This window comes from Hetaerina americana, unplaced genomic scaffold, assembly GCF_022747635.1.
Source record: "Hetaerina americana unplaced genomic scaffold, ioHetAmer1.1.p SCAF_11, whole genome shotgun sequence".
NCBI lineage: Eukaryota > Metazoa > Arthropoda > Insecta > Odonata > Calopterygidae > Hetaerina > Hetaerina americana.
The window spans coordinates 13,034,226-13,046,627 of NW_027286181.1; the positions used below are offsets into that span (position 1 = coordinate 13,034,226).

Sequence of the window (12,402 nt, forward strand, 5' to 3'; positions counted from 1 at the left end):
TCGCCCTCAAAGAACTCAAGTTTCAAGGTGAGTTCTTCCTTCTAAGTCGAGTAACCGAATGATATTCCCGAAAAATTTCTCCAAAGCGTCTCGTAAGTTGGCTTTAACGTAGTTATGAGTTGAGTTTTGAGTGATGAAATGATCTCCTTAAGGTGCTGACTGCTTGATGATCTCGGGATATAAATATCCTTTGTTCTGCTCTGATGTACATGAAATTAAAATAATAATTTATTCATTCTTTAATGAAAGAAACGGCGTGGTAGTTTATGGGAGCATGTAGGGGAGCAACCGAATAATATGCAAGTCGAGATAAGGAATGCGTTGTTATAACTTTTGTGAAGTGTAGCTGTCTGAAGACAAAATCCATAATAAGGATGTGGAAGAATGAGAAAGTAAGAATGATATTCAGGAAAAAATCATAGCAATCAAAATAAAACATCGTTGCAATTTTCCACAGTTAAACTGTGGAAATTAACTGTGGAAAACTGTGGAAAACACACATTAACTGTGGAAAATTGCAACGAAGTTTTTATTATGTCTCGATTCCACCACATCACGCCTGACTCTTCACTTTTCGAAAATAAAACAGTTTCTGGAATCACTTGGTGGAAAATCTTCATATTGAAATTGAAATTTAACCACTTGGCTTTTCCCCATAGAAAAATATTTGATTTACTACCTAGGTTTCGTTATGGTATAACATAATCAGGTGTGGTTTAACGTATGACGTATGGTATAACGGTTCAGGTATGGTATGGTATAATATCATCACCTGATGATGTTATACCATCACGAAACCGAGCTTGTAATTAAAAATTTTTAAATGTGGAAAAGCCAAGTGGTTTAATTTCAATTTCAATCATAGCAATCGTTAAGTGAAACCCTATTATTATTATATAAACCTCGTTGTAATTAGGTAAATGTCCTGGTGCCAACGGTCAATTCTGGTCAATGGTCACTCTTACAATGCACATCCATACATACACAAGAAGAACAGATATAAGACAAAATGCTCTTATATACAAATACACTTTAAGATTAACAACCGCACCTTTACCATCACACATAGGCTAGGTTCACACCATACCTGCAACGCTCCGACCATCGCCAGACTCCTTCCATAATCATGCACTCTTCAATTACATATACCGTTCATAATCACGCGCCGTTAACACATCATTCAATTTTGCAATACACCTTATCACGCCGTCCACATCGTATGCAAACATTTAGTCGGCCGAGGGAAGAAGGAGGTTAGCAATCAAAAATGTGAACGTTTTCCAAGAATTTCTGAGAGACATGCATTGTTTTTTTAGAAGCTAATTGCTAATCCCATGAATAATGATTTAGTCATTTTTGAAATCAGTAAACTTTTTATTTTGGTTATAATTTTTCTGTTTAATGTTTTACATCAGTGAAAAATATTTATTCCAATAGCACATATTTATTATTTCATCAAATAATTATATAGGAACATGTTGGTTCCGAGGCTTGAGCTCTAGGTTCCTTAACCAGATGACCCGGGTTCGACCCTTCTGGAAACCTCTCTCGGCCTCTTCCAAGCTCTACTAGTTTTTGGGTACCAGATCTTCCTGGGGAACAATAGATGGCACAGGGCCAGGAACTGGCCCCCCTTATCATCCTGTCGATAAGTTAATTTCGCAGGCCTTATATAGCTTAGTACGAGGAGCTCTATCCTCATCTATCCAACCAACCGTATTTTTGATTGAGTGCTGATTGATTACTGCAGTTGGGTAATTTAAGTTTGGCTAGTGTGTCCATAATTTTGCTGATTATTGACATCTCTTAATTCTATTTGTGAAAAATGATTTATGAAATGCCAGAGAAAAAAGTTAGATATTGTTAAATATTTTCTAGCATGAAAACCAACCTGCATGTGGCATATAATCTTTGTTTTCCAGTAATGTGAGGATATATTGACCAAATGTGGTGTATAATAAGGCCTTCTTGTGCTTCGTGGAATTTGAGAAGGCGTTTGTTCAATTAGAGTGGAGAAAGTTGATGTAAATATTGCGGAATATGGATGGAAGTGGCCTTGAGGCATAAGGAACTAATCCGGAACTGACATGAGTCAGACGGTAAGGGTAGTAGGGCGAGGATCAGGATGAGTTGTCAGTGGCAGGGTAGTAGCCCCCTGCCACACACCTTTGTGGTGGATTACGGGGTATTTATTTCGATGTGAGATACGGTTTCCTGTTATTCCCCTGTACTTTTGAAAATATATATGCCGAGGAAATGTTGTGGGGATATTGGGAAGGGTAGATGAGGGAAGAGGTGAGGATGAAGGTAGGGAGCAAGTTATGTCAATCAGATTTGCGGATGCTCGAGCTATAGATATTCTCTCAGCCGAAGGATTGCAGTCTTATTTTTGAGTGCTTTAAAATGAAATTGCGAGAGGTACATGATGAAGATAAACATCAAGAAATTGGTAGTCATGAGATTCTCGAGAAGAAATCAGTTGGAGAAGCTCATGTACTACTCTCTCCAATAAATACGCCAACTGAGGCCTTAAAAACTTTATTTTGCAAAATTTAATCCACATCGATTTTGCCCCCTTCAAAGTACTCTCCATTCGTTGCTATGCACTCATTCTATCCTCTTCTTTTCCACCGTTTAAAGCACCCTTCGAAGTCCTCGGCAGTTATGCTTTTTATTTTTCTCGTCGCTTCTTGCTTTATTGTGTCCACATCTTCCCAGTGATGTCCTCTCATCACATGTTTGCATTTTGGGAATGGGAAAAAGTCGCAGGGGGCGAGATCTGTCGAATAAGGAGAATGATCAAGGATGCTGATTGAATTTTTTGCCAGAAACTGGCGAACAATCAATGCTGAATGTGCAGGTGTATTGTACTATGGTGAAGGATCCATCCATCATGGTCGATTAATATAAGGTGCACTGTGAATTTTCCGAAATTAAGTTCATTAGCTATCATTCGGACAGTTTTTCGACGATCGGTAAGAGCAAGGGACTGCACACGATCAATGTTGTCGTCAATACAGGTGGTTGAAGGACGTCCATACCTTGGATCATCCGATACGTCTTGCCGGCCATCTTTAAAACGCTTAATCCACTTGAAAATGGATGTTTTCTTCAGAGCATTATCACTGTAAACAGCTGGCAACTGTGTCACTGTAATTTCTTGATAAATTTTATCGCACTTCACCAAAAAACCTGATGTTCATTCGTTGCTCCGTGATTTCGTCAATTTCCATTTCCAACAAGCAGTAAAAACAAGGGCAACAGAAATTAACATAACGGGCACCATACGCACAGCTCGACGATCCGCCAAGCACAGACGGCTCATTAGGTCTCGGGCAACTAGCACCGTTTGTGGGCACAAGCCGCGTCATGGCCGCCAAATTGCACCAGTTCGCGAATGTATTGCATAGACCACGTATCTGGGCGGTATTTTATAGGAAAAGTAGCATTATCATGGGGAAATTAGGTGAAAGGTTGCATTAGCAAAAGAGACGCTTAGAAAACGAAGAGAATTGATAAAGGGTACACCGACTGAAAAGATTAGTGAATTCTTTAATATGTTGCTTTGTACACTATGGATACGAGAACTATAGTAAGTATTTTTGATGATAAGGAAGGGAGTAGTGGGTTAATGCGTTAATGAAAAGAGCATTTAAAATATAAAGAGATATTTCTGGTCCATCAGGTTAAGATGAAAATAAACGATTAGTAAAGTCCTAAATATGTAATTTAGAGCTTTGTGCAAGTTAAAACAGGTCTAAGAAGCAATAGAGTGAGCTTGGATTGGAGGCTTTTGAGATGTGGTTATAGAGAAGATTGGGAGAAAATGTTGGCTAAAGAGGAGGACGAACGCGGTAGTTTTCAATAGGATGGGCGTGGAGAGGAATTAACTGGGGTTAAAATAGAGAAAGGCAGAGAAGTTTTATGGGGTTATATTGTGGTATGTTGAAGGTCGTGATAAACGGGAAAACTTTCGGTGAGTTGGAATGAGAATGTAGAGAATAGGCTATTTTTTAGATAAAATGACGGCAAGAAGAAATTATAAAACGAAGAGCGAAATATTGGAGGCCATCAAAAAGGTAATTATTTCGTTAATTAGGAGATGATAGTCGTTATGGTCCATCCAAAACCTACCTTTGATAAGTAGAACACCTCGAATGAATTTTAAAATGTCACCTTGACTTGAGGTTTAAGTAAAATCTGCACTAGATTATACATACCCTATAATGTTCGCTTGGAATTTGGGAGTAAAGGGAAGAAGATACATTTAAATGCGCCCACTTACAGCCAAAATAAGAATGATCCCCGGACGGTAAAACCAAAGAAAAAACCTTTATTGGACACATTTTCCGCAGATAGATTCCCCGCCAGTTGTTCTGAAATGGCGTCTCAGTGATCCTGACTCACGCCTACGCGTTTCTTGTTATTTCTCGCAGCTTTTGACCTTCTTGAGGCCCTAGATAGAGAGACTCTGCTTTGAGATTCTCTCTCTCTGCATGGTACCCTTCCGCTAGGGTGTGTGGCTTGAAAGATTATGCACTTGACATGTAACATCAAAACTTGAGTTTTTATAAATTTTTTGTTGCAATCAATATTTATTTGAAATTTTCAAATAATGTAGATCATGATGATTACAGGCACATGCACAATGGTATCTAAGTTAGATATACTTCTATTTGCATAAGAGAGGAGTTGTAAGTTACAAAAAGACAATTACTAAAGTTAGAGAATATAAACAACACATACTAGGCTACTTTGAATGAAAAACGAAAAAAAAAGTACTTTTCTCCCTTATCAAATTCGCTTAACGTTATTCTAATCCCTTATCATTCGTGGGAAAAAATAAATCTTAGATCTATCTATTCTACAATTGATCTCGCTAATTTTATTGGCATGATCTCTCCTATCGATGCACGATGGTGGTAATAATACATTTTGAACTTCATCTCTAAAGGGTCGTTCTTCCGATTAATGCAAGAGCTTCAGTTTGTAATTTAACCTTCTCTCTGTGAGTTATTCCCAGTCAAGCTCTTCTAATATTTTGAATACGCTACTAAGTTTATCATAACAACGTTTTACAAATCCAACTGACGCTGCTGGCGATCCTATTCGGCAATTAATCCAACTTCGCGAGGATCCAATATACCAGCAGCATATGCTAAATAAGGTCTTACCAGCGAAAAATGGCATTTCTCTTTGGTGTTTTCATCATATTTCTCCAATACTGTTCTAATAATTCCCAATATTTTTATTAGCTTGTCCACATATTTCCCGTATTTGTTTCACCACGAAGAGATTATAAGTGAAGGTTTCGCCTAAGTGGTAAATCGAGTCCACACTTTCTATTTCGGTATTTCTGATTCATTAAGCGCTCGGGAGGATAAACTGCTCGTATTCCCAAAATTCATCACTACGCACTTTTTTAAAGTTCAATTCTTATTGGCAAGTGTCGCTCCAACGTTTTATTGCATAAAGGTCATGAATATTACATTGATTGAGGCTGTGGATCGTGTTTTAATTGAAAACATCGTCAGAAACGTGACCTAGGGAATGTTTTCTACCAGTTTTACATTCATTTTACTAAGGAAGCTGTAATATAATGGTGATATTTTTTTGCAAGATGAAATATTTAGTTCTTTCCTCGGCCGGCAGTTGTCAGAGAATTATTTAAAAAAGAAGGTTTATATATTTTTTATGTCTATATATATATATATATTATGAAGTGGTATTATATGTGAATATATATAAATCTATATATTTATGTATATATTTACACTCATACATGCTATTTTATGTAAGTATGCATATTAATGCATATGTTTGAGTGTGTATGTATATATATATATATATATATATATATGATATATATATGTATATAATATATATTTTATATATATATAATATATATATGTATATAATATATTATATATATTAATATATATATATATAATATAACAAACTAGGACAGCAACAAACAATATGAGAACACATAAAAAGATCACTCACACTTTATTTCTTGATCATTACGACGAAATTCAGCTCCGTCTTCATCGGAAGAAATAGAAGTAATGACTCATATATATATATATATATATACACACACACACACACACACACACGAATGTATGACACCACCTTCTTACTTTCTCCCTTTAATTGATGGTCCTACTAAAAAGAATTTAAGTGTACGCTGAGGCCGATTCCGGCATCAATTTTCTATGTAAACGACGTAAATAAGAGTGACGTCTTGAATCTGGACTCCACATTTTTTCCAATGTATCCGTTATCCTCCTTATCTCTTTTCATTTAGCCCACGATTCTCGGAATTTCCTTTCCCCTTCTCTCTCTCTCTCTCTCTGTTCCTTCATACATTCTATTGCTCTGCGTTCCTTAGAACCTACCGCCTTTCCCATTTCCTCTTCTTCTCCCCTTCCAGTTTCATCTCTCGCAGGGAGAACGAGGCGGGTAGTCTTCTGGAGGGATTGGTTGGCAGGGTGTGGGGGGAGGGAAATGGACCCCTGCGTGGGGAATAAGGATATGGTAGTTGCGCTCTCGCCCTGTGGGATGGCTGAAACTGGGAAGTGTTCCAGTCGTCTGTCTCCTTCGAGCCTTATTAGCCGGTCCCTCGCTTGATGTAATGAAAAGGGGTTTTACCCATTCGTCCTGGATGCCTGTCTTACTGTCTGCTTGAACTGCTTGAGACGAAGCGACGTCCTCCTCGCCCTCGTCCAATTCCTCCAGATTCTCCGCAGTTTGCTTAAGAAGCAACCCCCCGACCGAGCCATTGCCTAAGACATTAGTCGGCGGCATATCTATGTCTACGTGATATTCCGCAGGCCACTAGGGTTAGTTTGTGTATCTAGAGGTTTTACCACAGACACTCTCTACACGAGAGACCTGTCCACAATTCGCTAATTAATCACGGTCTATCCGACAGATCCTGAAGAAACGTAAAATTGAAGAAACAGGAAAACTGAATTAATAATCAATATTCAGAACATCTATACGGGTCTCTATATGTTTGTTTGTTTGTGTATGTATATATATATATATATATATATATATATATAAATGTTATGAATATATATATATGTATATATATGTATATATATGTATATATATATATGTATATATATGTATGTATATATATGTATGTATATATATATATACACATATATATACATATATATATATTCAAAATCAAATATTTACATATATTTAACTTATGAAACAAGCAAATGGTGGATTTTATGATTGGCAACAACTTACCGCAGAGGAAAATTTTATTTTTGCCTTGAAAAACATCAAGGCTATCGATTATACGATATTTATTCCGCACCGCATTAAAGCATTTTATATGAACTGACCATATTCCTTGATAATGTTTACGTTCTAATAGCGATTACCGAGGAAGATAAAAGAGTTTTTGAATTAGTAACGTGAACTTTTTTCCGTTTCTTGAGTTTCCACCGCGGTAAGTTGAAAAATGTATTTATTTAATGATTAAGCCAAAAACAGCCAAATTGACATTTCCATTGGATGATGAACAAATATATCAAAGATTAAAATGTAATAAATAATGATATAAAATAAATAATTTAAAAAAAATAGAAGGATGGAATGATTTGAAAAATAATGCATGAAGGTTAAAAAATTGTAACTAAACCTGGATGTACTCAAAATACCAACATTTTCCCCCCGGTTTCTCCCTTTCCTCTTATGAACGTTCAAGCAAAGAGATACATAATTAGCTGCAGTTGTACAAATGAAGGTTTTTGGTGCCATTGGCACTCGGAATGTGACTTGAAAAGTGCCGTGAAGGTGAAAAATGCAACCACATCTGAGTGCCTTTGTATATACATGAGTATGTATATCCCTTAAAATCTGCATCCGTTAAATTAGATTTGGATGGAATGTCTTAGCTGTGAATCAACCAAGAAAAATGACTCGGGTAAGTTATTGGTTTGGTAGCAATTGGCAACAAAATTGCTTGATTCTGTTCTAGTATGGTATAGAGAGGTGTTATGACTGTGATTATGAATCCCTGACTGGTGACCTAACACCCCCCTGCCACACGCCGTTGCGTTTTTATTCCTAATCGCTGTCACCTAAATCTACACAATACCAATCTACACTCGTTGAGGATTATATTTAGGTTGCCTACTGGCTTTGGAGTAAGGCAGCTCAGCATCCGATAGATCTAGGAATCCTAGGATCAGGAAGATGTAGCACTTAACGGGACTAAACTAATAAGGTGGAATGGTGGATACATGTCAATCCCGACGGGGTGAATCTCCTTCATTAAGCCATTAAAGCTTAAAAGAAGAGCCCCGCATCAATCAATAACTTTTAGGGCGATTGGGGATAAAGCAATGTCTGATGGTCATACTATCTTAAGATAAGTGCATGAAAATACCTACGTATCACTATTAAGGGGGAAATGTTTCTTCATTCGTGATGCTACAAAGGTATTCTGACCTCAAAGGAGTTGAAATGCACGGCATATTTGATAATGCACTCATTGGCATTTTCGTGACTAATAAAACTGTAAGATTTCCATGTTGAATCTGGTATCTTATCTTATTCCTTTTTCCGCTTTTGCAGGTGGTACGCGTTACTGGAGGAAGAAGAGTGAAGCCAACTTGGAATCGTCTTCAGTGCCGAGTTTCCCCTAGGAAACCTTCAAGGTAAGATAATCATACAAGTAAGGAAGACTTAATTTCATTCTGCGACTCCGTAGGGTAGGTGAAACGTTCTTGACTTGACACAGAGAAGGTATTCCAATCAGCGAAAATTTGTGATTCCTGCCTGGGTGCACGTGTCATGAGTTCGTAAGACAATTTTAAACCTGTTTCCTCAATTAGTTTGTTTACACGTACTGTTGCAGAAGACGTCGTTCGTGTTTTTTGTTAAAATGTAAAAAAAAACTCGAATATCTTGCGGTATTAAAATTATTCATTTTGGATGGATTTACTCCGTAGGATCGTATGACCCTTCTTCCAACAAACAAATACGAACTAGCAGGAAGTGAAAGATACGCTTTAGTTACAATAATACTTAGCTGTACGTAGTTAGCCCAATAAATACGAGAACTGGTGCAAATTGGCGGCCATGACGCGGACTATAACCCCGCTCACTAGCGCCGCTAGTTGTCCGAGACCCAATGAGCCGTATGTGCATGGCGGATCGTCGAGCTGTGCGTATGGTGCCAGTAATGTTAGTTTCTGTTGTCCTGGGTTTCACTGTTTGAAGAAAATGGAAATGGACAGATGGCCGTTACGACCACCATGCGCACAGCTCGACGATCCGCCAAGCACGGACTGCTCATTTTCTCTCAGGCCACTAGCGCCGCTTAGTGGGTGTGGCTAAAGTCCATTTAATGGCCGCCATATTGCATCAGTTCGCGTATTCATCCTACGGACTACGCATATGTCACAGTCTTCAACATCCCTTTGTCAATCAGAATGCTCGCCATATCCATCTTTCCTGCTTCCTTTGAATTTCTCCAAGCAACCATCTCTCCTCCTCTCTTACCATGACTCGCACTTCTTGTTTGCTTTTGCCTTACCTCTATTTCATCTTTTCCACTCGTCTCCGCATCCACATCCACAAAGCCTTCAATCTACACCTATCATCTTGTTTCAACGACCAAGTTTCCGCGCCGTACAAAATCACCCTCCATATCAAAGTTTTTGATAGTGTTTTCTTAACATTCATATCCCCATCATCAATTTTTCTTTTTTGAGGATAGATTTTGTTGACATAGGTGCGTATTACATTAATATTGTCATTTAAGTTGTGCTAAATAAGTACTGGGTATATGATATTATAAAAAATAATAAGTATCAGTTGAAGTATTTATCAAATTAAAATACAATTATCAATCCAGGTGATAGGTATGTTTTATAGGTTATATAGGAGCCCTACCTCGCCGTCACCACGATCTTTCGGTCTGTGGAATTCACTCATCAAGGTAGGAATGGGGACGGTAACTTATTATTTCCTTTACCACCTTTAGTTACCGGGTAAAATCTCGTGCACTTGAAAAATCCCAAAATATGGGTGAAGCTTGTGGTGATTTTTGTAGGGTCACCCTCTATCGCACAACCTCCACGTCATTAGGTAAACGCTCTGCCCACAAAGGTGACTCCACCCCACGTGAATCCACCCTCTTTGAAGGAATGTACTTTGAGGGTAATTCATGGTGCCCCCAGGCACTGGGACTAGGGCGAGTGTGTCCCGAAAGGGGGTGATCGTTTGTTCCCCCATCCCTATGACTTGTGGGGGGGGGGCGGGTTGAGGACGTCGGAGACCCCGTATTTGAGTCCGAATTCATTAGGGTTTAAGGGTTAAGGCGCTGACCGGGCGAGGATTTAAGGTGTTGCAATTATCCTAATGGCGGAAATAATTAGGATGAATCGGTTAGTATATGTTACCGCCACCTATGATGTGTTAGGTTTTAAAGATTAATGAATTAGCAACATAAAAAAATCGCGCTCCCATTCATCATGGCTCTCATGCATACACATACTTTCATACTCTCATTGTTCGACCGCGGTAGGGTCATATTCGGGTCAAAATTAGTCTGGTGTGTCCTCACACCCTTGCAGGGTACTAAAATAAGAAATGAATGGGAAATTTAGATTATTTCACCACTCTTATTGGATCCGATGTCTTATGAATCAATAAGTTTTCTACCGTTCAAGGTTGGGTTTTTGGTGGGACTCAGACTGAACGACACAATTCTTTACCTCTACTAACAAAAAACAATCTGGCACCCGACTCTGTATATCAGCCTTAATTTGATTAGCTGGTCCAGGATAGTTATGTATCTAGAAAAACAAAAATATACAAATGTATTTATAACAATTTTACAGCATAAATTGGTCCAAATGACATCAATTCATTGTTTAGTGAAAGTTTTATGTATAGTATACGATCAATGGCAGAACATAAAAAAATGTGAGAATCACAAAGCGTGAGTATATTGGTACGCAGTTATCGGGAATTTGCTGTAATTTACGATGTGAATTAAAAAAAAGAAACGATTTATTCGAAAGTGCAAGATTAATCATTATGAATGCGTATAACTCGAAGAACTGAACCGAGCGCAAAAAGTGGACATAAGGCTGTTATTCACCATGGAGACGGCCGGGGCTACAATCGCATTTGGCGGGAAAATTTGGTCGAGAAGTTATCACTTTGTCTTGTCTGTACGGGTGGGTACGTATTGAAATTATAACGTGCGATTTTCTGCGACGATGGTTGATGTATTCGAATAAGAACTTGCGTCGTCGCTTCGAAAGCGGAAATTTCTGCAAAAGGGACTGTCTACGTAAAACTTAGAACACCCCCCCCTCCCCTACCTCTCCACGGAAGCTTGACTAGGTAATTGACTAATGCAAGAACCCTCTCCCGCCTTCCACTCGACGTACCCCTCTTATTTCGGTATTCAAACCGCTCCTCAGTGCAGACTTTTCCCTCAGGTCTTTCCCCACCTCTATCAGCGCTAATGGTTTTCGCTGTCAACACGGATCTTTTTCAGGACGGGGAGAGGACGTGGGAAGAGACTGATTGGTTGGTGGGTTAGTGTGCGATGAAAGAAAGAAAGAAAGAAAAAAATAATAAGAAATCCAAATTCGTCCCCTTCGAATCACTCAACTCGAAAGACTTTTTTCTTTCCATCTTGTAAAATCCACCAATTGCTCTCAAAGTAAGTAGTGGTTAAGGAATTGCTCGCTTGCGACGTCATCCACATTAATCAACGTTTCGCCAGTTCCCTGTTGATGATTTAATTATTTATTTATTCATTTGTTTTCCCTCTCGAGAACCTGTCCGCTGGGTGAAATTAATTTAGTTCCATGTCCCCAGGAATTGAGACCATCCTTGATCGTGTTTTCTCTCCCACAATCGTCCCTTATATTTCTCTTTAAAACTGGCTACTCTTCCTTTTGGATTTCTATTCGTCTTCTTGCGTCTTTTCGTTTCGGATGCGTCAACGACAGGGATCTTCTTCTCTTTAGAAAGAAATAACTCATATCCTGGAATTTCATTAAAAGTAGTTTTGAGCCCTAGTCTTTAGCGCTAATCTTCTCTTTAATAAGAAAAAAAAATGTTTTTTTTTGAGGCTCGAAAAAATAAATATTCCCCTTCTCTTTCCTTACATGTTTTAAGAATGGAAAAAAATGCATCAAGGTATCACATTAATCTTACTTTGTGTTCTAAACATTTTCGAAGTTGGAATATCCACCACATGTATTTGCAGATGGGTCTTTTTTTTAAAATTAATTATAGGAGTCATTAAAGTCCCAAGTTTTATCTTTATTTCCTTTCATTTGAAAGCGAATTCGCAGTAAATTTATTCAATACATTAAATTTATATTAGTATATTTTTCTGTTCTT

The 12,402-nt window shown here is 38.1% G+C and overlaps 1 protein-coding gene across 1 annotated transcript in view; it reads left to right on the forward strand.

Annotated features, from left to right (window-relative positions):
* LOC139701085 (uncharacterized) overlaps positions 1-12,402 on the forward strand; it is a 434,732-nt gene that overhangs the window by 70,003 nt on the left and 352,327 nt on the right. The window contains exon 3 of the mRNA XM_071599661.1: positions 8,605-8,687. Within this exon, the coding sequence (XP_071455762.1) occupies positions 8,605-8,687 (83 nt within the window). The remainder of the gene's footprint in view (positions 1-8,604; positions 8,688-12,402) is intronic.